The 24,876-nt window shown below is 44.7% G+C and overlaps 1 protein-coding gene across 2 annotated transcripts in view; it reads right to left on the bottom strand.

Moving 5' to 3' along the window:
• The window catches only part of AKAP8 (A-kinase anchoring protein 8), an 895,754-nt gene that overhangs the window by 711,152 nt on the left and 159,726 nt on the right, over window positions 1-24,876 (bottom strand). For both annotated transcript variants that reach the window (XM_086960773.1, XM_086960782.1), the window contains exon 2: window positions 7,583-7,633. In XM_086960773.1, the coding sequence (XP_086816899.1) occupies window positions 7,583-7,633 (51 nt within the window). The remainder of the gene's footprint in view (window positions 1-7,582; window positions 7,634-24,876) is intronic.

Below are 24,876 nucleotides of genomic sequence, written 5' to 3'. Positions count from 1 at the left end.
TGTAGGCCTAGCGTTTCTAAAGTCTCTGAGGGTAGTACTTACCTGCTAGTAATTTCGCATTCCACTTTTAGAGTATATGGTTTTCCGTGCCCCTCGGGCATTTGTGTAAATTGTGCGACTTTCAGTATTTCTTTAGAGCTTTGTATTGTGCTTAGCGCCCTGTCCTCATAAAGAGTCCAGGGCTGTTGTGTTATAATAAATATCCTTTTATTTTGATAACAACTGTGTGGTGTCCTTTCACTTGGTGTTCAAGGGGTATATGTGATGGTATAACATGGGTCCTGTCCAGCGGAGTACTTTGAGTCCTAGCAGTCAGTGGCAAAAAGGATCGAGACACAAGAGGACATTGGAGCCAGGACATCACCTTTGGACAAGCGCCGACAGCACATCACCGCCGCCAGTCGCGCCGCCGCTCCGGGACTTCAGTTCCCGAGAGCCTTTGCGGCGGCGCGTTCCCTGACGCGTTACACGCGACAGGAGGGGCTTCAAAGGAAGCGAGCCCTCGGCGGTGCGGGGGGGGTCCTGTCCAGAGGAGTACTTTGAGTCCTAGCAGTCAGTGGCAAAAAGGATCGAGACACAAGAGGACATTGGAGCCAGGAGATCACCTTTGGCCAAGCGCCGACAGCACATCACCGCCGCCAGTCGCGCCGCCGCTCCGGGACTTCAGTTCCCGAGAGCCTTTGCGGCGGCGCGTTCCCTGACGCGTTACACGCGACAGGAGGGGCTTCAAAGGAAGCGAGCCCTCCGCGTCGCGGGACGCCCGGGGCGAAGCCCGGGCAAAGGGGGGGCCCTCTGTGGCCCTCAGAGGCCAGAGGAGGCTGGGCTGGGCCTCAAACCTTGGTCGGGCATATATAGCTCCTTATTATTATTACTTCTAGGATACACAGGTTATGGCCTGCCGTGAAACTAGAAGTATGGCCGCTGCAGGAGCTAAAAAACTTACTGGGACTTTGGACGATTTCATCACCCGCACTCATGCGTTAATCGACGAGGGAATAATACTAATGGATAGGAGAGTCTCCCAAGACCTGGCCATGGCCAAGCGCTCCTCCTTGGGCCTTATTGCACAGGCACAGACACCTATCATTGATTCTCGGTCAGATATACAGGCCCTAGTACATAGTTTCGGAGAGTCTGGGGATCTTGACGCTTCAAACACTGTACAGGATCTTGAGGCTTCACCTAACCTCAATATCTTAACAGAGAGTGGAGCGCAACAAAGCGAGTCAAACACCTCTAACACCATATCCGCTACAAAAGAGAGGGGCCGGATAGAAGGGGCAATCCCCAAGCAGAAACGTAAGGTCAATAAACCACCCATTCCTAAGGGAAAGAAGGTTCAAATTCCCCCTAACCTCCCTAACATGGATAAATTGCCAGCAGTTTTACCCAGTTCCACAGAGGTACCGCATTCCACCAAGATTGGTTTACCCCTGAGCCTTCCAGATGACACTATTATTGACGAAAGTCTGTAAGAAATTTTGGAGCTGAGTGGGGAAGTAGGTAATTTAGTAAATTCACCATCACAGGAGGGGAATGGTTCAAGCATAAATAACATCACTATTTTTAATATGCTAAAAGAATTGCTGGAACCCATAGAGGCTAGATTACGCTGCCTGGAAACTGTCCTTAAAAACATACATAAGGATATAAGTGCTCCTAGCTTCACCTTAAACAATAAAACCGCCCAGGCCACCAACCCACCCAAAAAGGCAAAGCCTTCGGTGGTTGTTAACAGAATGCTGGAGACCAATAACGTGGCGCCCAAGAAACCTAGTAACACCCCAAACCAGGTTGGCACCAAAACAAAGCCCTCTGTAGTGGACCAAACTAAGAAAACAGATCTAACCCAGAAACCAACTAAAAATAACTCAACCCCTCAAGCTACATCGAGCGATTGCTTATCTCAGCCTCCAAATCTTGATGCACCCGACAGAGCCAAGGGCATGGCCCGCAGAAACATTCACCTCCCCCCTGATGCCTGTCCCTACGTGGTCATTCTCACTGGTGTTACTGAAATCCCTCCATCAGAAGTAGAATCGTACCAGGCTCTCAAAAACAAAGTATGTCACTGGCTATCCAGAAATTATCCCCTCCCGCCAAACATACCGAGCAATATCCTAATGATAGAGAGAGCTCCGTGGGTAGGAGGCAACAGAAAAAACCTTCCAGGGGACTGCGTTGTGGTCACTTTTGAGAATACGGAGGTTGTAGATTTTATCTGCAGCAGTGGAGCCCCTAGATATCAGGCGAGTACGGTGACTGCTAGACCTCTTTCGTACTTCTATCTCCCACAAAATCAAGCCGATAATCGATGGAGCTGGCTAAAAGGACCACATGACCGTAAACCCAGACAGAGATTTAACTCCCCCTGGGATACACAACCCCTTGGTTGGGAGGAGGGGTGGGACGCTGGATGGAACTTGGCAAGGAGTAGAAGAGGCAGACCGCGGCAAGGCGGTCCTTTTCTTGGCCCTCATCTCATCCAACCTTATCATTACCACCAGCCTTCAAATGGTCTAGACAATCCCTTGCACTTCCCAATAGCAAATCGCTTCGAATGCCTGTCAACCACAGATTGGGTTGACTGACATACACAGGGCTCCCCAATGGGACGGAGTTACCAGACTATTTCCATTCAACCTTGCAAGGATGTTGCCACGAAGGACTTGATTAAAGTAAACCTATCTCCTACATCTGATAAAGGTTCGGCGGAGGGCGAGTGCCGGGGAGCGCCTACCCCCCCTAACGCAGATTCACCACTATGCAAACTTCTTACCTAGAATGTGGCGGGTTTAAACGCAAAGGCTCTAGACCCCATATGGCAAGGGTTCGTAAAACAATATGACATCCTGGGATTCCACGAAACATGGGATACCACCACAAGTTTTTCATTGGATGGTTTTTGCAGTTTTTCTATTCCAGCAGTACCAGGAGCAAGAGGGAGAGCAAAGGGTGGTTTACTCACATTGTGTTCTCTGGAACTGGTAGGGGTCTTCAAAAAATTAGATACCGCACCCACTAACACGTTAGTTGTGGAGTGGACCCTACCTAATTCAAAAAAGTTTTTGCTTATTAATTTTTATAATTCCAAGGAGATCTCCTGTGCGAATGAACATTTGACCTCCTTGTTAGACTTCCTGTCAGTCTATAGGCATGACTGCATTTCTGTCCCAGAGATGGCAATCCTGGGTGATTTTAACATTCACCCCTGTGAGGGAGATTGCTATAACGATAGATATGGAGGCTTACCGACCGAAGGCATTCCCCATTTCGAACACACAAATGAGGGTGAGTGCCTTGAGACTTTCCTCGCGAACTTAAACCTATTTGAATTTGATCAAGGCAAAAATGAGCCTAGAGCCCCAACCTTTGTTGGGAAAGACGCCAACACCGTCATAGACTATATTTTTGTACCAACTGGGGCCCTGGCAAAGGCACGCGAGTATAGGGTTGTTACTGCTAGTTTCAGTGATCATCATCCTGTCCTTCTAATGCTGGACCTAGATTGTTTCCGGACCTGTAGACTGACAGGTGTGGCAGCTCCAAAGGATTTGACAACTAAGGACCAGGGAAGGCGCCTAAAATGGGAGATGATTGTCCCTGATCAGTTCTTCCAATTAGTAGCCCAAGAGTCTGAGGCTAACATGGCAGTGTGCTTAGATCCAACCGCCCTGGGCTCCGATGTAGTGGCTGCATATGAGGAGATTTGTGCAAGGATCTCTAAGAACTTGGAGCTAAGGTCAGGCGCACAAAGGAACAAGAAGATTCACAAATGGTTTAATAAGGAATGTTATCAAAAACACAGTGCCCTGTTGAAAGCACTAAAACATAAACCCAGAGACAGGCTCTTAGTGGCTAATTTAAGGAAGGAATACAAAATTGCAGTTATTAATCGCAAAACCCAAATTAAGGAGGAAGCTTGGGATAGTTTACTATCCACTGATGTTTTGAGAGACAGCAAAAAGTTTTGGGCCACCGTGAACCAGCCCTTTTTTTCTGAGGAATGGAAAACTGATATGGACTGTGTGATCGAAGATGATAGATGGCTAGGCCACTTCAAACAGATTTATGAATCCACAGCACCAACTTCACTAGCCAGTGCCCATGATTCATCCAACCTGGTTAGGGAGTTTAACACCACGGAAGTTGAAAGGACGATTAAAGACACAAGCAAACACAAGGCCCCGGGACCTGATGGGGTCCCTGCAGATCTCTACATCCAGTACCCACAATTTTGGTCAAAAATATTAACCAATGTTTTCAATGCGATACCTGCAGCTGGCTTCCCTTCCTCCTGGTCCACCTCTATTATTGTGCCCATTTTTAAGAAAGGGAACAGGGGGGACCCTGCCTGCTACAGGCCAATCTCCCTGCTGGACTCTGCCGTTAAGATCTTGGGCAGAGTCATTCTGCAAAGACTGGGGGATTGGCTCGAGGAGAGCGGGATCCTCTCGGATTTACAGTATGGTTTCAGAGCACATAGAGGGACTATGGACCAATGTTTAAACCTTCACATTATTAGTAAATACACCGTGGTGAAGGGGGGGCTTCTTTATTTGGGATTTATGGACTTATCTTCTGCTTTTGATTTGGTCAACCGTTCAAAACTGTGGATTATTTTGCGTGATCTGGGTCTGGACACTACTCTGGTTAATTTTTTGCACGACCTCCATCAAAATCTGTCTGCCTCTGTTAGGGTAACAAGGGAAGGAAGATGCACAGCGAAGTTTAGGTCAGGGAGAGGGGTCAGACAAGGCTGCATTCTGGCCCCTCTCCTCTTCACACTATACATCAACTCTTTGGGGAAATCTCTGAACTCAGCCACCCTGGACATGCCGCGTATGGGGGGGGGCTACCTATTCCGGTCCTCCTATACGCGGACGATGCTGTCCTTATAGCTCGGACTGGTATGGGCCTGCAAAGACTATTAGATCACTTTGGTGGTTTTATGGAAGCCCTGGACCTAAAGATTAACACTGCTAAATCTCATGTTATGGTTACTGGTTCACGAAAGAAAAACATAAAGATTAGGTCCTTTAGCTGCAACAGCTCGCCAATTTCGAGGGTTCCCTTCTTTTGTTATTTGGGCGTCACTTTCGACGAGAAAGGAACTTGGGGCGCCCAATTGAAACTAAAGGAGAACGGAGTTACCAGATCCACCACAGCCCTTTTGCATTTCTCCAAAAGATTGGGCTCGAAACCTATGGAAGCCATGACTCGTATTTATAGAGCCAAATGTGTGGCAATTGCATCCTATGGGGCAGACATTTGGGGCTATGTCTCAGCCCCAGGCATCCAAATTGCAGAAAACAATTTTATACGAGCCTTGTTATCACTCCTGAAATCATCTCCCACATATTCAATCCATAACGAAATAGGCTTGGGATATGTCACTGATCTCTTAAAAATGTCCCCACTGTTATGTTGGATTAAAACCTGGACAAACGAGGAGATCACATTGAATCATTGCATCCTCAAAGATTGTATGTCTCTGGACAAAGCAGCCAGTATACCGTGGCTGGCGTATGTTAGAGCGGCATGCGCGAGGCTAGGGCGCCCGGATATGTACTCTCTTCCACAAAACCTCAAAAAAGAGGATGTAAAGTGGGTCAAGCAGCATTTTCGAAATATGTTGGAGTGTGAAAGGGAAACGGTCGAACTTTGTAAGCCAATGGTAAGATCACTTTTCCAACTTTCTTCGTCCATGGCTATGGAACCTTATCTAAAATATGTAACTAAACCTTATCATCGTTTCCTACTTATAAGGTTCAGGTTCAACCTGATACATCTTGTGCTTGGCTCGTACACAAAGTGGGGTACTCCAGAAAACTCCCCACCCTGCACCTGCGATTGTTTTTCCACACAGGACACTCTGCACCTAGTCATGCTTTGTGAACATTATTTGGTGGCTCGTAAAAAATTTCTTGTCCCTATTCTGAAAGACTTGAACTTTGTTCAGGTACGGCCGGCTCTATTATACCTACAGATGTTGAATTCGGTACAGGTCACATATGGTGTAGCTTGTTTTTTGGTAGCAGCCGCTAGACAAAATAAATCAAGAATTGCCCCAATAATCAACCACCAAACCTGACACTTGTAAAAATTTGGTGGGAATGTTCTAAATATACCGAAATGGGTACTCCCTATATCTATCTATTCTTTTTTTTAAAAACTTTTTTTGTAAAGCCCTTTTTAACATGCTTTTTATCCAGGATTAGCAATCAACCTTTATACTTGTTTAATTGTATTTTAACTTGGTTTTATGAACTATGTATTGCTTTTATGGTTTCAATTAACCGAATAAAGTTCTTTGACTGACTGACTGACTGGCTTAACACGCCCTCTAGAGTTTAGCCTAAAGACTGCTCTTGTCCATGCTACTAGGATAGCTGGTCTATAAGGTTGACTTACAACCAATCATCAATAAGGGTTGTTTGGACTGATACATAGTGATCACTAGAATAGTGAGCACTGCATATCAGGCCAACTTCTCACACTGGGTATCCGAATATGTGAAAATCTGGCAGTGGAATGGCATGTAATCACAGAGCATGTTCGAAGGAGTAAGCCAGAGCCCTGACGACAGCCATATGTATGCCAGGGTACAGATGATGGAAAAAGCAAAGCTCCCAACCCCAACAATTCAAAGTGCTGTTTTCAAAAAGGTTAGGACTGGATAATGTACCCACACCTGAAATGGGGCCAGCTATGAGTAGGAGGTAGTTGTGAGCGTCAAGCTGAACTTATTGCGTTGATAATTTCAGGCAGTGGCAGCTCCTAGGCAAGTCGGGCTCGTCACTGGCAGCAGCAGCACCAGGTGGTCAAACCCCGAGGCAGCTACAGAGCTCACTTCATGAACTACATAGAGAGACCGGGGGACCTGGGAACACGCAGACCTCACCATTCAACAGTTTGTCCTCCTGTAGGGCCAGGCACACTCCTTCCCTCTCTCAGAGTGCTGACAGGTTTCTAGGCTCCTGAGGCAGACACTCAGCTCCTGCAGCAGGAGCTGAGTGTCTGCCTCAGCTCCTGCAGCAGGCCTGGCCCAGAAACGCCCTCCTTTTGAGCAACAGAAATTGCAGTCTCGTCTTCACCATATGATCTATTAAATGGCAGTGCTCAGAAAGAATGAATAAGGACCCCTTAGTAACAAACACCTTGTGGTAGCCCTCTTTCCACTCCCCTCACTTAAGCATGGGTCTCCGCCATCCAGCCACAGGAATGCAGGCAATACACTTCCATTGTCTGGGGAAGCTATCCTTACCCTCCAACTTGTGTCATGCTACACTCAGGGGCATCCTAAACAGACCACCCTGGCTTCAGTACTAAGACATACACACATACATAGACTACCATACATGGCGCATACGCACACACCTGATTTGTGTGACGTCAGGACCAAAACTAAAAACCAGGATACAAGTATCACCAGCAGTAGGGCACTCGGGGCAGGGAAACATGCCAGTTTGCAAAGCATGGGACATTCCTGCCCAAAAAGGCCTAAGTGTATTCCCTTTTAAGCAGCTGAGTGTCACAAGCAAACCATAAAACTGATGCAATAAACTGACTGGACGTTTACCTTGAACAGCAGTGTTGTCAATGGCCCCAGTATTCCAAGCTCCATATCCAGCTGTAAAATGAAGGGAGTGTATAAAACATTTAGAAATCATTTTATGAAAGACAATCTAAACATCATTCACTTTACATCCACACACAGCCAGGACAATTATATTGTTTTATCAAGTTTATGACCAAACCACAATACCAAACCCTTGCTTTTCTCAGGTCACTCTTTACTTTGTTCTATGGTCTCATACTAAAATTGCCAGAAAGAGCATTGGTCCATCTTAAAATGATACATTTTGTCATGTCTTCAAGTCCAGAAATCATTCTCCAGTTGACTGTCTTATTCAATTCAATTGAAGTATATTTTGGGCTCGGAGTGGCGTGGCTTGGTGCTAGGCAAGATAGCCGCACGCTAGTGTAGCTCTGCTGGCTGCCTTTTTAAATCCTGCCATCCAGCGTGTAGAGGCGGCGGATTGACAGAGCGCGGACGAGAGCTCTCTGCCGAGGTCTCTCCTGGCGGTGTGCTACCCCGGAGAGTGGGTGATCTTCGTTGACTTCTGCGGCCCGCGTGGAAATGGCGTCCGCGTGAAACGGTGGCTGACTGCGACGGAGGCTACTGAGCGAGGAAAGCTGTTCTTGGAGAGCAACGACGGTGGCACTTCGTGCCGGTGGACACTTCAGAGGCCCTGATATCTCCACAGTGAGGGCGGCCGAGTGAGCGCGGCGGCTCCCTTTGACTGGCGCTGCAGCCTCCGGGGAGCCTCCGGCAACATCTGCGGTGGTGGAATCTACGTGAGCGGCTGGCTCCAGTGTTACCGGTAGGCCGCAACCGACCGTCGGCGCGCTGCTGTGGGCCGCGGGAGGTGAAGGCAGAGCGTTGCAGCTCAGGGGCCTTACTGGCAGCTCCTTCGCATAGGGGTGCAGCCTGGACACCTGCCCATCAGCACAGCAGGGAGGAGATTATGCTCTAGCCGACAGGGCGAAGCCCAATATTTGGCGGACAGAAGTGAGGGGTGAGGCGGCCCTAACCTACCGAGTTTGTGAGTAGATGTGTGGGCTAACTGCACTGCTGGGCCCCCCTCGCTCCTTTGCTTTAGGACATAGTGCCCGTGGCCTTGCTGCTGGGAAGGCTGGGCCGCGTCTGCCATGGGTGTTGAGACTAAAAAGCGCTGGGATAGGAGTGGTGACCCGCAGCTCATAGGAGCGGTTCAGTGGACTTGGAGCCTTCACAGCGGTTCTGCAGAGAGCATAACACGACGTAAATAGCGGCACGACGTGAATAGCGGCACATGGCCATTTAAGACTGTTGCTTTCGAGGACCTGCCATTTCTCGCGGACTTGCGCTGCTTCTTCTGGTGCAGCAGTCATGGGCAAGCCGGAAAAAAACAACCGCTACTAACGTTTGAACTGCGCAAGTCCTTGCATAATGCGGCTTCGGATTCGGAGCTGGAGTCGTCGGCCCCGGTGCCCACGGTACTGGAGAAGTCGCTGGCCGCCATTCAAACAAGCCTAACGGCTATTGATGGGAAAATAGAGGCCCTAAATGGTAGAATGGACCACTTCTCCTCCAAGCTGGACAAGCAGGCTGCGAGACTGGGGGAAGCGGAGCAGCGAATTTCTGATGCTGAGGATGGCTTGCAGCAAGTGACCACGAAACAGGCGAACATCATGAAACTTCTAGCGGTCATACAGGCCAAGAACGAGGACATTGAAGCTCGCTCGTGGCGCAACAATGTGCGCATTTTGGGCCTGCCGGAGTCCACCAATGTGGGGCGCCTCGATTTTTATGTTGAGACTCCCTCTTGCGGGACATATGCGGTGCGGATGCCCTGTCACCCATGTTTGCGATAGAGCGAGCGCACAGGTCCCTGGCGGCGCACCCCTCCCTGGGGGCCCTGGCGAGGCCGATAATCGCTCGGCTGCTAAACTTCAGAGATTGTGACGCTGTTTTAAGAACCACTCGTCAACAGGGCATCATCAACTATAAAGGCAATGTGCTCACGTTCTAACCAGACTTCATGGCCACAATACAGGCAGCACGTAAAGAGTTCCAGGGGGTGAAAAAGTTGTTGTTGAAGGAACAGATTCTGTACGCCATGCTCTACCCCGCGCGGTTGCGAATCGGAGAGGCAGCCAACTCCAAGATCTTCACAAGCCCTAAACTGGCGATGGATCAAGCCAAGTCGCTACGCCGTCGGAACAGCCCTCCAGCTCACAGTTCGGATGTAGACGATTGAGTGTCCGTGAGTACCAGGATTTATACCTTTGTTTCTCATGGTTGTATTTACACGTAGCGGAGGCCACACAGTAATTTGCATGTTGAACAAAGTGGGGTCAGTTAATCTACATGTGATGCGTATAATCTGCGCACTTGGGTGAGCTGAGATCTATAGCGGGCACTGTGTACACAAGGATTCAGCCACTTCAGTTAGGTTTTAGTATATGTTGGGCTCTCACTTCGCAGTGTCACGCTGTGGGATTGTAATGCTATTGTATTGATATATTGCTCTATGACTTGATATGCTTGTTCTAGAGACATTGGGGTCACTTCCGACTGTCCTCCCCTGCGCTGGGTATATATAGCAACATCATGATGGCGGTTGGGCTGTGGGACATATTATTTGGGCAGCCCCCTCCCTACTAGATCGGGGAGTGGATTTGCCCCTACGATCCCCCATGGGTATTCCCCAGCTGATGTTACGTTTTTTGCTGGTTTTGATGGGGTGGGAGTTTCATGCGGGCTGCACCTTTGGCACGTTGGGTAAGCTGAAGTGGGTGGGGGGAGAAGGATTGTTCTTTTGTTCTCAGCCGATAGTACTTGCGATGTGATTGGAATGGATGGTATGGACAGTGTAGAGATACACCTGCCTGTTTGTTCGGTTCTAGTGTATCGTGTCTGTCGATTTGAACACGATTGCAGATGACAGGTGATAAGCTTAACTGAATAACCTGGAATGTACGAGGGTTAAATACGCCCCAAAAGACCAGGCAAGTGTTAGCTCAGCTTGACAGGCATAATGTGAAAATTGCCCTCCTACAAGAAACTCACCCAAGTAAACATACTGAAGCTACAATAGCGTGCAGATGGGCAGCCTACAGGCTAGCTTCGTCATACTCCACCTATGCCAGAGGGGTACTTACCCTAGTTAAAAGAAGATTAGAGTTCCCAGCTATACGAACCAGTGTATATACAGAGGGTCGCTGGGCGATGGTGCAGGGCAAGCTGGGGATGGGCCTTGTGACGATTATCAATATGTACGGCCCTGTGGTAGACGATGTCTCACCTTTTTTTACAGATGCTTACTGTGGTGCGCACTTGGCCGGAAGCGGAAATTCTATTAGGGGGTGACCTCAATACTCACCTCAATCCATTGATGGATAAATCAAATCCAGAAGGTGCACGAATGGTTAAAGTAGCAAAATGCATTAATGACCTGATGTTGGAGCTAGGTCTAGTGGATGCTTGGCGTTTGCGTAATGTGGGGAGGCTGGAGGGTACGCATATTACCCCTGCATTCAACAGCTGGTCACGACGAGATTATTGGTTGCTCAGTGACGAGGCTAATACGTGGGTGAAAGGGGTTAACACACTTCTGCGTACCCTTTCTGATCACAACCCTGTGCTTTTAGAGTTAGCTATACCCTCTGATCCAGACAGACCGGTCACGTGGCGCTTCAGGGCAGACGCGCTTACAGACCTCACTTATACTGAAGCTATCAGGACTGCCATCATACAATATTTCGAGCTTAATGTGGGGTCGGTTGAGAGTCAGGCGGTCCTTTGGGAAGCTTTTAAAGTGACAATTAGGGGGGTATGTATCAGCACTTCTGCAGGAATCCTACGAGACCTCAGGAGGCAACTGCAGACTATTGAACGACAGCTTGAGGCCCTTGAAAACCAAGATAACCGTACACAATACAGAGATACACTGGCCCAAATACGAGAACACGTCGATGAGTATAATTCACTAGCGGAAGTGGAAATAAAATATTTATCCAAGCGACATGTGGCTAGGGCCTATGGGGAAGGTGAGAGCCCGGGTAGGATACTAGCTGATAGGTTACGTGACCGATCTGATAACCCTCCAATAGACCACATTACAGATGCTGACGGGGAACTGCATTATTCTCAGCAATCAATAGTAGAACAATTTCAGGCATTTCATGCTTCCACATACACTTCCTGTGGGGAGGTTGCGGGTGAAGCCTTGGATGCTTATCTAGAGGATGCAGCATGCACATGGTTGTCTGATATACTTAGAAAATACCTGGATCTGCCTATTGCTGAAGAAAATGTTAGAGGGGCTATTTTGTCGCTGCCCAACAATACAGCGCCGGGGCCAGATGGCCTAACAGCAGAATTTTACAAAGCTTACGCCGACCTTCTTGTGCCACACCTGCTGGAATGTACGCTGAGGCTCACAAGACTGGCACACTCCCTCTATCATTGAGACAGGCCCATATTATCACTTTGTTAAAAAAGGATAAATCACTCACACGATGTGAGTCCTATCGTCCCTTATCCTTGATTAATTTAGATGCAAAAATCCTAGCGAAGATCTTGGCCTCCAAATACTGCCCCTAATGCCCCTTCTTTTTCTCCCTGATCAATCTGGGTTTATACCGGACCGTTCCACTTCCCTAAATTTGAGGACTATATTTGGTATGTTTCATGTGCTTAACCCGGACCTATTGGCAGTTGCGGTGCTTCTACATGCTGCAAAAGCGTTCGATTCTATCGAACGGGGATATATGTGGCATATCCTTCGCTGGATGGGGTTTCCCCCTGTCTTTCTTCGGTGGATACAGATACTATATATTGATGCCTCGGCGAGGATTAGAGTGGGGAGACTTACTTCGGAGCCATTTTCCATAGACCGTGGCACGAGACAGGGGTGTCCCTTGTCCCCCTTGCTCTTTGCTATTGCTTTAGAGCCCCTGGCGTGTAAATTTGTCAATGTCATAGGGAAGCCGCACTAAATTTTAATAATCGTCCAGTTGGAATCTCTTTATATGCAGACGATATTGTCCTATATATTCGTGAACCGCAGAGATACTTATCCTAGGTGCTACGGGAATATATTAGATTTGGTCTATTCTCAGGTCTCCAAATAAACTGGGACAAATGCGATATCATCCCCCTAACGAGCATTACCACTTCGCCTCAAGTAGAATACCAACTGATGTAGTCTGTAGACCCTGTTAAATATCTGGGGGTGTATATACACCGCGATCCTGAGGTGGTGATCAGGGAAAATTATGGCCGAGCATACGCTACTTTGGTGCAGCAGATTGATCGATGGGCTTGCTTACCATTATCCCTGGCAGACCGCATTGCTATAATCAAGATGATCGTCTTTCCAAATTTTCTGTATTTATTAAGTAATATCCCTATTTCATTGACCAAACATTTTTAAAACACAATTGCTACGCTTAGTCTGGGGGAATAAACAACCGAGACTTAGTTGACGTACTCTGACATTGACCTTTGAGAGAGGGGGAATTGCAGCCCCAGATTTTTACACTTACTATTTATGCGTACAGGCGCAATATGCCTATTTTTGGTTCAAGCCACACGTTTTCATTCCGCATGTGGCTGTGGAAGAGGGGGACGCTCACCCTGTACCACTGAGTGGCATCGTCACCCATACTGATAGACAGACGCCCAGAATAGAGATTAACACATTGGATGTCACTATTGCAGAATGGCAGGAAATTGGGAGGCGCACACAGAAATGACCTTTATACGTGCCTGCGATGCCCATAGCGTGGCACGCCGCTCTGTCTGTAGCGCAAGAGCGTGGCCCCATCAGGGCTTTAAGGGAAGTGGCCATTACGTCACTGAAGGATTTGTACCCCGACGGGAAATACATCACAGGGGAAGATATGGATTATATACAACATCCCACCCCACTTTTCCAATACACTTGTTATAGGTTACGTAGGGCAATACAAGATCATTACACCTCTTTCCCTGACGAACCGATACCACTGCAGGCATTACAATTAGTGATGGCGGAAAAAACTGATTACCAAACTGTACAGAGCAATACAGGATGAAACCCGCAGCTTGGAGCGCTGGAACTCTGTGGTCACCCCCCCCCAGACATAGCCTGGGGACACATTTGTGAACTGACGGGGCAACTGATATCCAACGACAACTTGAGGATTATCCATCTGAAGTTTATACATCAGGTGTATCATACTCCTAAAAAATTACACAGAATGGGGTTGCGAGAATCGGACTGTTGTAAGCGATGTGGGCAGGCTAGTGCAGACTTTTACCACCTAGCATGGCAATGTGAACTGGTGCTCAAATACTGGGAAGGGCTTCTCGCTCTCTTAAGCACTATGCCAGGATTGGATATACAGTGCGCACTGCTGTCGTGCCTCCTAGGATATGTCCCCGATGTACGAGCTGTGTTGGGGAGGTTTGTGGGAGTGGCCCTGTTGTTGGCAAAAAGACGGGTGCTATTCACATGGGCAAGTCGCTTGAGCCCTAAGGTAGATTTGTGGCTGAAGGACATGGTTTATTGCCGTGAACAACTTGAACTGTATGCTGAAGAACTTCTGGTTTCTTCCAGACCCAAGGACATATGGGCTCCCCTGAGGGAATACTTCTCATCTCACCAAGAATTGGACTCTGAATGAATATCTGCTGGAGGGGTAATAGTGCTGGGACTGCTGGAAGCACTAATGTTTTATTTTCGAGATGTATGTGAACAAGGGAGACAACGTTATTAGACATTTTACTTTCAGTATACTTAAGGTCATGGATGAATCTTTCATAGGCTAATAGTTAAAGCTTAAAAAACCACTGTGCAATGCTAGGTGATTACCCCATTTTATGTGGTTTGGTGCAATCTTTTACAAGCAGGATGTTTGGACACTCCCACCAAATATGAATCAAAGTGCCTTTTTCTGTTGAGCATCACCCTCAAGCGTCAGGTGTATATGAATATATCTTACATAAAACCGAATTAGGATTACATAAGCAAAATCTCTATGCGGACTACTTTTATATATTTTAGGTATTTAGGTTTATTGCCGTGAACAACTTGAACTGTATGCTGAAGAACTTCCGGTTTCTTCCAGACCCAAGGACATATGGGCTCCCCTGAGGGAATTCTTCTTATCTCACCAAGAATTGGACTCTGAATGAATATCTGCTGGAGGGGTAATAGTGCTGGGACTGCTGGAAGCACTAATGTTTAATTTTCGAGATGTATGTGAACAAGGGAGACAACGTTATTAGACATTTTACTTTCAGTATACTTAAGGTCATGGATGAATCTTTCATAGGCTAATAGTTAAAGCTTACAAAACCAATGTGCAATGCTAGGTGATTACCCCATTTTATGTGGTTTGGTGCAATCTTTTACAAGCAGGATGTTTGGACACTCCCACCAAATATGAATCAAAGTGCCTTTTTCTGTTGAGCATCACCCTCAAGCGTCAGGTGTATATGAATATATCTTACATAAAACCGAATTAGGATTACATAAGCAAAATCTCTATGCGGACTACTTTTATATATTTTAGGTATATTTGACCATGTCTTCACCAAGATTTCTTTAGATATCCCTGTATTGAGCGTTTGTGACCACCTTTCCTGAAACTTCCAAGGTACTCCATCTGGATTGTCCTTAAGGAGCTTAATACATAGCAGTGATCACATTTCTAGGTCCTAAAATTGGCCTTATGAATTTCTCCTCAGGAGTCAGATCTCTGGTAGCAGCTAGTCTGCTCAAAGAGTGCATAAGCAAATGTTACAGTTGGAGGTATTGCAATTTATCTGTCTCTGAGATTTAAAGTCTGTTTTACATTGCTAAAAACACTATTCACCTTGTTTGAAAATATTGGCTATTTTGAGCAAAATTGTCCCTCTTTCCATCATTTGAGTGTCACACTGAGCAGCTGGAGAGAAGACCGTGTTATCATAAATGGTCGAATGCGGGGGAGGGGCCAGAAAAGTTCTTATGTTTTCCTTCTTAGTTACTTTGTCCCAGGTTACCTAAGCATTTTACAGTTTCTGGGATTTTTGCTAAATAGACACGATCACAGCGATAGCCACCCACAACTGCACTGTTAATAGGGATCCATTTCTTTTCTCTGGCGGTCAATAAAACAATCACTCTAAGGTGGCTGCTCTGTAGCATGTTTCTCCAACAAGAAGCTCACAAGTAGATATCCTGTGTGCAGCCCAGCTTACAAAATGTTGAGCTTTTGTTTAGTTGAAATGATATAGGAGTACTAAAATTGAGAGTGATATCAAGAAACAACATGTTTGGATTTTAAGAACTAATGAGCTGATGTTTATCGAAAAATGGCAAAATATATTTAAAACTTACATTTGAGAGATAAATGATGTGGATTTTGGAAGATGTATTGCTATCATTATTATCTTGGTGTCAGGAGCATTGCAGATAATGCTGATACGTGTTACTAATGTAGAGGCTCTCCAAATTGACAAAGCATTTTCAACATTACTGCTGGCAACTCAGTCTGCTGCACAGAGATGATCAATGCTAGTAATCTTGCATATAGTGGCCACTAATGTAATTTTACCTGTTGTGGTCACTAGCTCAGGATGATTTTCATACAACATAAGTAGCTCTTATTACAAAAAAGGTTTGAGACTTCTGCTCTATAAAAAGCAAGATTATCTGGCAGGTCAAGGTCCCTGTATCTCAAGTGGCTTATACACATTCAATCAGGTTCCATTACCAGCCCGCACATAGAACATTAAGGGCTTTATTTAGAGTTCCGTTGATGGGTTACTCCATCACAAACATGACGGATATCCGGCCCGCCTTATTACAAGTGACATAGGATATAGGCACATATAATATAGCAGATGGGCTATCCGTCACGTTTGTGACAGAGCACCCTATCTGCCGAACTCTAAACCAGACTCTACGTCCCTCTGTAGGGATTTAAGCACACCTGCAGAAGTTAGATTTGGAAAGGTCTGCAACAAGCACAAAAAACTTGGCAGAACAGTCCTCTTGAGGACAAGTACATTGCCCAACCATGACATATAAAGATAATTCTACTTCTATAAATCCCTTTTTTTTTTTTAAAGTCTTCTTCATTCCAGCCAGTTTGCTTTACACCATGACTCAAAGTTATTAGTAAGGTCCAGGCAATATATAATTGAGCTGTTAGCCCACCTGAAGGGGTGTAATGCAGTTATTTATTGCATTTCCTCCCAGAGAGGGTCAGGTTCTGCCTTTTTGGTTTATCTTGGTTAATTCACAATCAGAGACACACTTACATTCACCCCATATATTAACTTCTAACGGTAAAGAATCAAATTCCTTTGAACTGACCAAGTAAAGAAAATATCATCTGCATCCTGGCAGATTTTATATTGTTCCCCTCTGAATGTTACCTCTTGGAGCTCTCCCCATTGACAAACTATAACAGCTAGGTGAGAGGAGGTATCGTGGCCTCATTCTCCTTTGAAATGTACTTTTTTCTGAGGATTCCACTAACTAACTAACGTTTGCTTCATAGCTTTTATAATTAGCTAAGATTTCTCCCTTCATCCTTGGACCAAATCCTGACTTATGACTTATAAAATGTCCATATTTTTCCAACTAACCCTGTCAAAGCCTTTTTAGCACCCAAACTTGGGACTGTAGCGGTTTTCTTACAGGTGGAATTTTTAACCAAGTGGGCTACTCGTTGTACGTTATCATTCATCTACATATGTTTGATAAAACCCGCTTAGCCGAGTCCACCAAGAAGGGCATAACATTTGCCAGCCTATTCGCTAGAGCCTTGGTCAAGATTTTGACGTCTAGGTTTAGCAGGCCAATTGTCATACATACTATGCACTGCTAAGGGTCCTTTACTGGTTTAAGGATATTGGCTATATATGCCTCTCGGATTGAAGCAGTGAAGCAGTGACTCCTGATGCCCAGTTAAAGAGGGATGTCATAGACTTCACTGGGCATGGGAGTAAGGATTTATGGAACAGATTGATAAATCAGTTTTGGCCTGGAGTTTCAACTGCACTCGTTTCCTTTATTACTTTTTTAATCTCTAAAATGCCAGTAGGTTGGTCTAGTTCTTCTTCCCATTTGGGGACAGAGAAAAATGTGGATTGGGAGATTCTGCAGTTTTTTAGGTAGTGTTCTCTCATTTTTTCCTCGCTAACTCAGTAGTATAGCTTTTGGTAAAATTCCCTAAATGCCTCTCTTTTCATCCTCTATCCGAATGAGTGCTTCACTTGGTAACTTAACTCTTTTTATGTATCTTTGGCCTGCTGGTCCTCTTGATTTGGTCTTATGATGTTAAGGTGCCTTCATAATATTCCTACCTGTCTACAATTGTTGAGGGGGATTTCTCTTTATCAAGCTTTTCTAGAGGTTTAAACTTGTCAACGAACCTGCCTTCCAGTAATCTATTTTCTCTTCTTTTTGCAGCTTTTGTTGCAATAGCTTGCTCTCTTATTGTTGTCTTAAAGATGTTCTACCAGGTTGCCAATATTGTGTTATTTGCATTACTAATTTGAAGAATTCAACTATTTTTTACTTTAGGTCCTGTTTTAGGACAGGTCTCTAAATAAGTGGGAAATAGTCAGTAATTCCCTAATTCACCCTCTGATATGTGGTCTCACGTAACCTCTACATGCCTATGGTCGGGTATTTAAATATCGGACATATCTGCAGAGAGCAGCTTACGCATCATGGTTTGAGACATAAAGATAAAGTCAATGTGAGAGTACAATCTATGACCATGGGAGAAAAATAAATATATTTTAGATCTATAGGTGAGGGTCACCATGCCTCTTCCACTCCTTAATTTGCCACAAATTTTCTCAGCTATTTCAAAGCCTCTTCTATAATTTGACCAACTGGGTTAGGTCTGTGAAGATTGTGATGCCATGCCAGACTAAATTCACTTCCCAGTATCACTGTGCTTGCTGCTTCCTCCACACATTTAATAGTATTTCTTAGAAATGAGTCTTGGCCTGTACAAGGTGCATATATTTATGTAGGTAGTGGATAGGTGGGTTCTCTATATCTGAACATTTAAGTAATATACTTCCCAATCTCTAATCTCCACAAGTTTCTTTCCCTCTTTACTGCACTTAGCCAGTATCCCTGCACCCTACCATTTTAAAGGCTCCTCTGCCCAAAACCGCATGAGGTGTGTCTGATGGATTATTCTAAATTGGTATTTATGTTGTAAGGAAGTCTCCTGAAGGAAAAGAAGGTCCTGATTATACAGTTTTATATAGTCGCGAAATCTTCACATCTTGTAAAGAGAGTTAAACATCTGATATCTGGTGAGATTAACATGAATATGTTTGTCTATTTGAATTTCACTTGAGACCTGTGGTTTTCAGAAGCTTTGTTAATAAATGAGGAGCCCTCGGTATCACCAGAGATAACAAAAACAACATAAAGAGCAACTCATTCTACTCTTTCCACCCACAGAATCTAACACTCATAGTATTTACCAAGTTGTATGATTTAAATAATACTATTTGTGGACTATATCTGTAAGAGTTTGTTTTACCTGTCCCCTGTGGACCCCAAATTCCAAACCTGACTCCACAATAAATTAATTCACCCCTTTAACTGTCAAGTATTACTCCACCCATACAGCCCACACCCCTTCGCCTTTGTTCTCATTTTCAGTCTTCTCCTCCCTGCTCCTCCTTAGTGCAGCCAGAATTTATCAATGCACCTATCTTTACATCATAACTTCCTATTCTTCATGGATTTGTCCATTTTTGTAAGTAGCATATCAGTCTTATGTGTGTTGAAGCTCTCTTCTCCTTCCAACCTCAGAGAGGATTGGATATCTCCTCCTACTGATGGGCTCTCAGGTTTCAAATGTTTAAGGCCTTCCTGAAAGTCATACAAGTTTTTTTTCCTGAGACTATTCAAGTAACAGTAGAGCTGTCCGCAAATTCCATTGGTACTTTAGCTTTCCGTCATTAAGTAGTCAAGTTACATGTTTAAGGTTTCTTGTCTCAAAAACTGTGGAAGACCAGTTCGGATAATGAATGATTTTGGTGCCTTGGACTTGGATCTGTTCTAGCTCTCCATGCTCTCTTCATCATTGCCTCCCTTTTCTTCACCCCCTTATCTGAATCCCTTATTTTGTAGCCAGACATCTTTGTGACTATGCTTTTAGGGTAATTCATGGAACTTTTAGTATTCCTTCCTACTCAATGGGCTCTGATATTGGCTATTTCATCTCCAAAAAAGTTCTAGAGTATTTCACTGAAGATGTTTTCCAGGGACAAGTGGACACTCTCCATTCACTCCATCTTTCATGTTGCAAACACGACCTGTTGTCCATGCATTTATCTGCAGTAGTTTGGTGTGTGTTTCCAGGAGCTGCTGAACAGGTATAAAAAAAGTTGGGCAGCAGCTTGGTTTGCTTCTAATTGATTGTGGATTTCCGTCTCTGATTCAGGGATTGCATGTCTGGTCAAATATCTGCAACATATTTCACTGATTGAGTTCTCAGAGAACCCATCTGCCAAGGCTTTCTCCATGTCTGTTTTCAAGTCTGCGGGACATGCCTTCCAGTCTTCTTTGGTTAGCTGTTTTGTCTCAGGGATGACATTTCCAGTGAAAAAAATACACTACAAAGGGTTAGAGCTATACGAAACCAGCACAAAATATCACTACTAATGTTAGCCTATTTTATTTTATTCTCTGTGCATGGAGTCTGGGATGTGACCCATATACATCCCCGAGTAGTGATTAAAAATCACTTATAGTCAAAAAACAAGAATGGACCCTGCACCAAAATTAAAAGCAAGCAATTCTGTAAAGTTTTAAAGAATCTTGAACAATAAAGAATGAAATAAACCTTCAATCAGGTTTCTGAAATTGCTTATCTTTGGGAAGTCATTCATTATTATGCTGTGTTGTTGTTGAGATTTACTGTACTAGAGCATTGACATGCATTATATACATATGTACTTTGGTGCAGGGTCATTTCTTGTTTTTATGACATTTCCAGTGGTCTGCGAGGCATCTGGTCCTGACCTCGCAGTAACAAGAATTGATTTCCCTTTCTCCTCTACCACATTGTACTTCTTTCTGCATGAATGTATGAATGTTACCTGTGTCTGTGTTAGTAATGTTGGGGGGCGGGTGGGGGAGGATATGATCCACTGATTTTCTGTTGCATCCCCTAATGTTCCCCAAGTCAAGCTGGGATCTTCATTTGTGTAGGAACCTGAGTGGCGTGGTGGCTGAACTGAAGGTCATCACCCAGCTCAGTTTATGCAGCTCCCACCTTATTAGTGAATTACATGCCTACTAGATTTTTTGTTGAGGTTCGGGACGAGTCTCACGGGAAAGTGTGGGAAGCACCCACAATCTCAGCTTTGTTTCATGTTGCGCGAACTCGGTTATTACTTCAAATCTGGTGTTGCCCCCCACCAAATTTGGGCACTGTGAGATGTCTTCCTGCCATTTATAGGTTACCTCAGGGTGGGGCCCTCATCTGTACACTTCCTACAGTCCGATGGAGGTCCCAGTCACCCGACTTGGCCAATAATTCCCAGGTTCGCCTCCTCTGCTGCTGACCTGTTCGCTTCCTCCGCCACCGACCTGCGCAGCTCCCATTGGCAGCAGCTCGAGCCTCACACTCAATCAGGGGCCTGCTCCCATCAAGTGCTACTTGATCTCCTGGCTAAGACCACAGGTAAAGGTAGACCCTAGGTCCACCCTCCTGTCAAACAGCAGTCTTCTTAGTTTCAACTGGAGGCTGCCATTTTGTTCTCAGGGGCACACCATGAATTCTTTGCTAAAGAAGGTCAGATAATTTGGTAGTGACTTCTTATCCCCTGAATCGTTTCTCAGAGGTTATTTGGTGGTCAACATGTGTTTTCTTAGGCCTAGGCTGCTTTAGGGATGGTCAAGTCCAGGTGGGGGGCCCAGAGCGGTTGATTGGGCTTAATGCTTCACTGCCATCTTAGACAGAAGTCCTGAGCTCGTCACTATTTTTTGTAAATTGTAAAATAATTAACTCAAACAGTACTGTATTGAGAGGAGCCAGTACATCTTTGGATGCTGCTATGGTATTCGGTGTGATCTCTAGGAGCATCAAATGGTCTTATCTCGAAGTGAATTTGACAGTAATGCCCAATCATGTGTAGATTCGCAACAACATGAACTTACTTCATTTCTAAAGGATCTTTCTCACTGTGGAATGATGAACTGCATGCTATGTGGACATGTCTTCATATTCCTCCCCAATGAAGAATACAAAAAGTGATGGATGGAATGTTTGAAATAATCTCAGCCACTGGTAATTACTAAGGGCTGCATCCTGGTCCACTGTTTTTTGCCAACAATCCCACCTTAGTATTAAACTCAGACGTATAACAATCAGCTTTGGTCCTGCTCCAATGCTAACAGTCCAACCTAAACTGACAAGACAGGTCCTCTACAAACTGGAACACAAGTAACCCAAGACCGGTCTCTGCCTATCTGGGACTCTTCGGTTGGGTGCAGTTTGGTTGCAGTGATACAGTGAGCACTGGACCACATCGGGGCATACCCATTGCACTTAAGGAGTTTTATTGAAGTGTACAGAAAAAATGATAGATGGAAAGCTTGAATCATTCTGATAATTACTCTGGCTGCATCCCAGCCCAACAAGCCACCTGAGGTTAAACTCAGCCATACGCAAACCAGTGGTGATTCAGGCTGACTGTTCATATTCGAGCAGAACCAAGAATGATTTGCATGAGGCTGGTTTCTGTCTAGAGTGGCACAATTAGTGACAAACTATGGCCTGGTATTCAGCCCCAGTTTGACTGGCACTGGCTGAGATTAATTTCAGCATTCCTTTCATCATCTTGTTGTTTTTTCATAACCGAACTCAGGTTGATAAGCATCAACAATTACTTTCTGAATACTGTCAGAAATATATTTTGACCAAGGCATGATGTGCTGCAACAAAGCAAATGCTGCAGATCAAACTGCTTATTTGTGATTGTATAGATAAGTGCGAGCAATTGTGTGCATCTGATTCTAATTACCTTGTTAACAGATAAGGAAGCAGTAAGGGTAGATTTTGTTCACCAAAGGCTTAAGAATGGTGGCAATTTATTTGTATTTATGAATGACAAAGCAAAATGAGTGTGTAAAATGTCCCATACGGTTAAATGCATATACTGTTAAGACTTGGTGAAGGTTAGATGAAGGTCATACATGTCTTAATACTTGAAATCACAGAATCTTAAGAGAGAGTACCTTATCATCAGATCCCTGTACCCACAAATGTAATTCTCATAACAATAATCTGTTTGTTTGAAATTCTAAGTATGCAAACATTCATTCATAGTTCTCAGCGTATTACCTTTGACCAAGAATAAAACCTATTGCACAGGAAGGGAAAGGGGATAGTGAACTGCATTTCACAAATAGTCTCACTCAGGAGAAGTAACTATTGCAATCATGCTCTTTTCACATGCAGTTAATGTCTTCTTGAGAGCATCGTGTCCCACAAGCATTGTGAAGGCTAATAGGTCTTGCCATGCGATAGCTAAGATATTGGGTTTGCTAATGCTTGCTTGTAAAGCATTGTTTAAAAACAAAATAAAAGAGATAAACATTTCAAAATACTAGAGCAAAAGTACCTAAAGTAGGGAATGTAATGTTTTTATGGGGCAAGGCATCAAACGCTACACCTGTAATGGTAACGTCACAGATAATATGCAACATTTTCTCTTGCATCTTCCCGAAATGGCGACAGGAAGTTAATGTAAGATGAATCCAGTACTGAGTAAAGAATGCCTCTTGGGGAAAAAAAAACAAGGTTATTTTTTTCAAACCAACATGAGTCAGGGGGTCTCCAGAATAATGGCCCGGTTTATCATGGACGTAATTAAATTAAGGGCACAGGCAGCCCAAAGAACACCAACACTGATAGCAAGACCAACAAACCATGGAGCTCAAAACAGAACCAAAGGAAACTCCATGATCTACCAAGAGGACAAGATATTATAACATCACATACAGCCAGACTAATCACATAGTGACTCAACACAAATGTCTCCTCGAACCACTGCAGTGATGCATTTTATTTCCATGCACTCTCCTCTGGTTAGCATCTCTCTCTCTTGCGCTTCCTTCATGTTCCTAGCTTGCAGAGCATTGTTATATGTCGTATTGTTCTCCCATGAAAGCTATGATCACCGAAAATACCAAATGAAAAAAATAGGGCTGGTGTAATGTTTGGCACGTACTCTAAAAAAGCATTGCTCTCCTGAGGATTGTGAAGCCTCTCCCTCAATTTTTAGTCTATGCATTTGTCGACAACATATTGTTGGCACTGAATGGAATATCATCCAAGAACCGAACAAATCTATTAATCTGAAAAATATATCAAAGCACTCCTAAAAAGTTTACAAACAAGCATAAGCAGAAAAAAATCAAAACTATAAGAATTTCAGGAATCTTCACTTTTTCCAAAACCTTCACTTTCATTTCTCTTCAATGAAGATGCATTTAATTGTTAAGTACTACTAGTTTCATTACATTTGTCAAAATTCACATTCAGCTATCCATTTGAAAAGACAACTGGCATGTGTTTCAAAGAACGTATTCATAGAGTTTCTATATATCAACATGGTTTCTAGAATGCATCACTGCAGTTATCTTCTACAGCTACATATTAAAATAATATCCAATATGACAACATAGGATTTTGGTGAGGAGGGTCAACCAGAAGGTGTCAAAAAGTAAGAGTCTAATTTAGAGTTTGGCGGCAAGGGAGGAGCATGGTAAATCAGCGGGCCACACTGCCCTGTCAAACGTGCAGTTCCACACTCAATTGGGAGTCAGATGGAGCACCAGGTTTACAATGGCAAAGCCTCTGTCTGCTGGCTCCAACAGTATTATCCTGATATTGTAACCCATCAACCAAAGGGCCACCAGTTCACAGTTACACAGTTGCCTTCCCTACTGAGGTGTAGTGCGGCTGATACCATATTGGTTGCCATGGGAGGTCTAGGGTCTCATATGTTCCACACAGAGGACGTCTCGAACTCCTCTTCCGAACAGTAAACTTCAGGGGCACAAAATGCTTCTGAGCCTCTGTTTTTATCGTACACATTACTCACAATAGGCCACCAAGCTCAGCCCCAACACCCCGCCTACATTAAGGTCTTTAAAAGGACCATGGAGGCAGGATAATAGTTCATAACTTAGTTTAAGATCATCATGATGGGAACTAGGATTTCAAGTAACTTCTCCTTAAACTCGGAATTTTCATTCACATACTGAGCCCTAGGTATCCTGAAAGTTTTGTCTTTTA

Source organism: Lissotriton vulgaris, chromosome 1_1 (assembly GCF_964263255.1).
Source record: "Lissotriton vulgaris chromosome 1_1, aLisVul1.2, whole genome shotgun sequence".
Classification (NCBI taxonomy): domain Eukaryota; kingdom Metazoa; phylum Chordata; class Amphibia; order Caudata; family Salamandridae; genus Lissotriton; species Lissotriton vulgaris.
The sequence above is the reverse complement of the archived record's forward strand: the minus strand, read 5'-3'. Positions and strand labels throughout refer to the sequence as shown.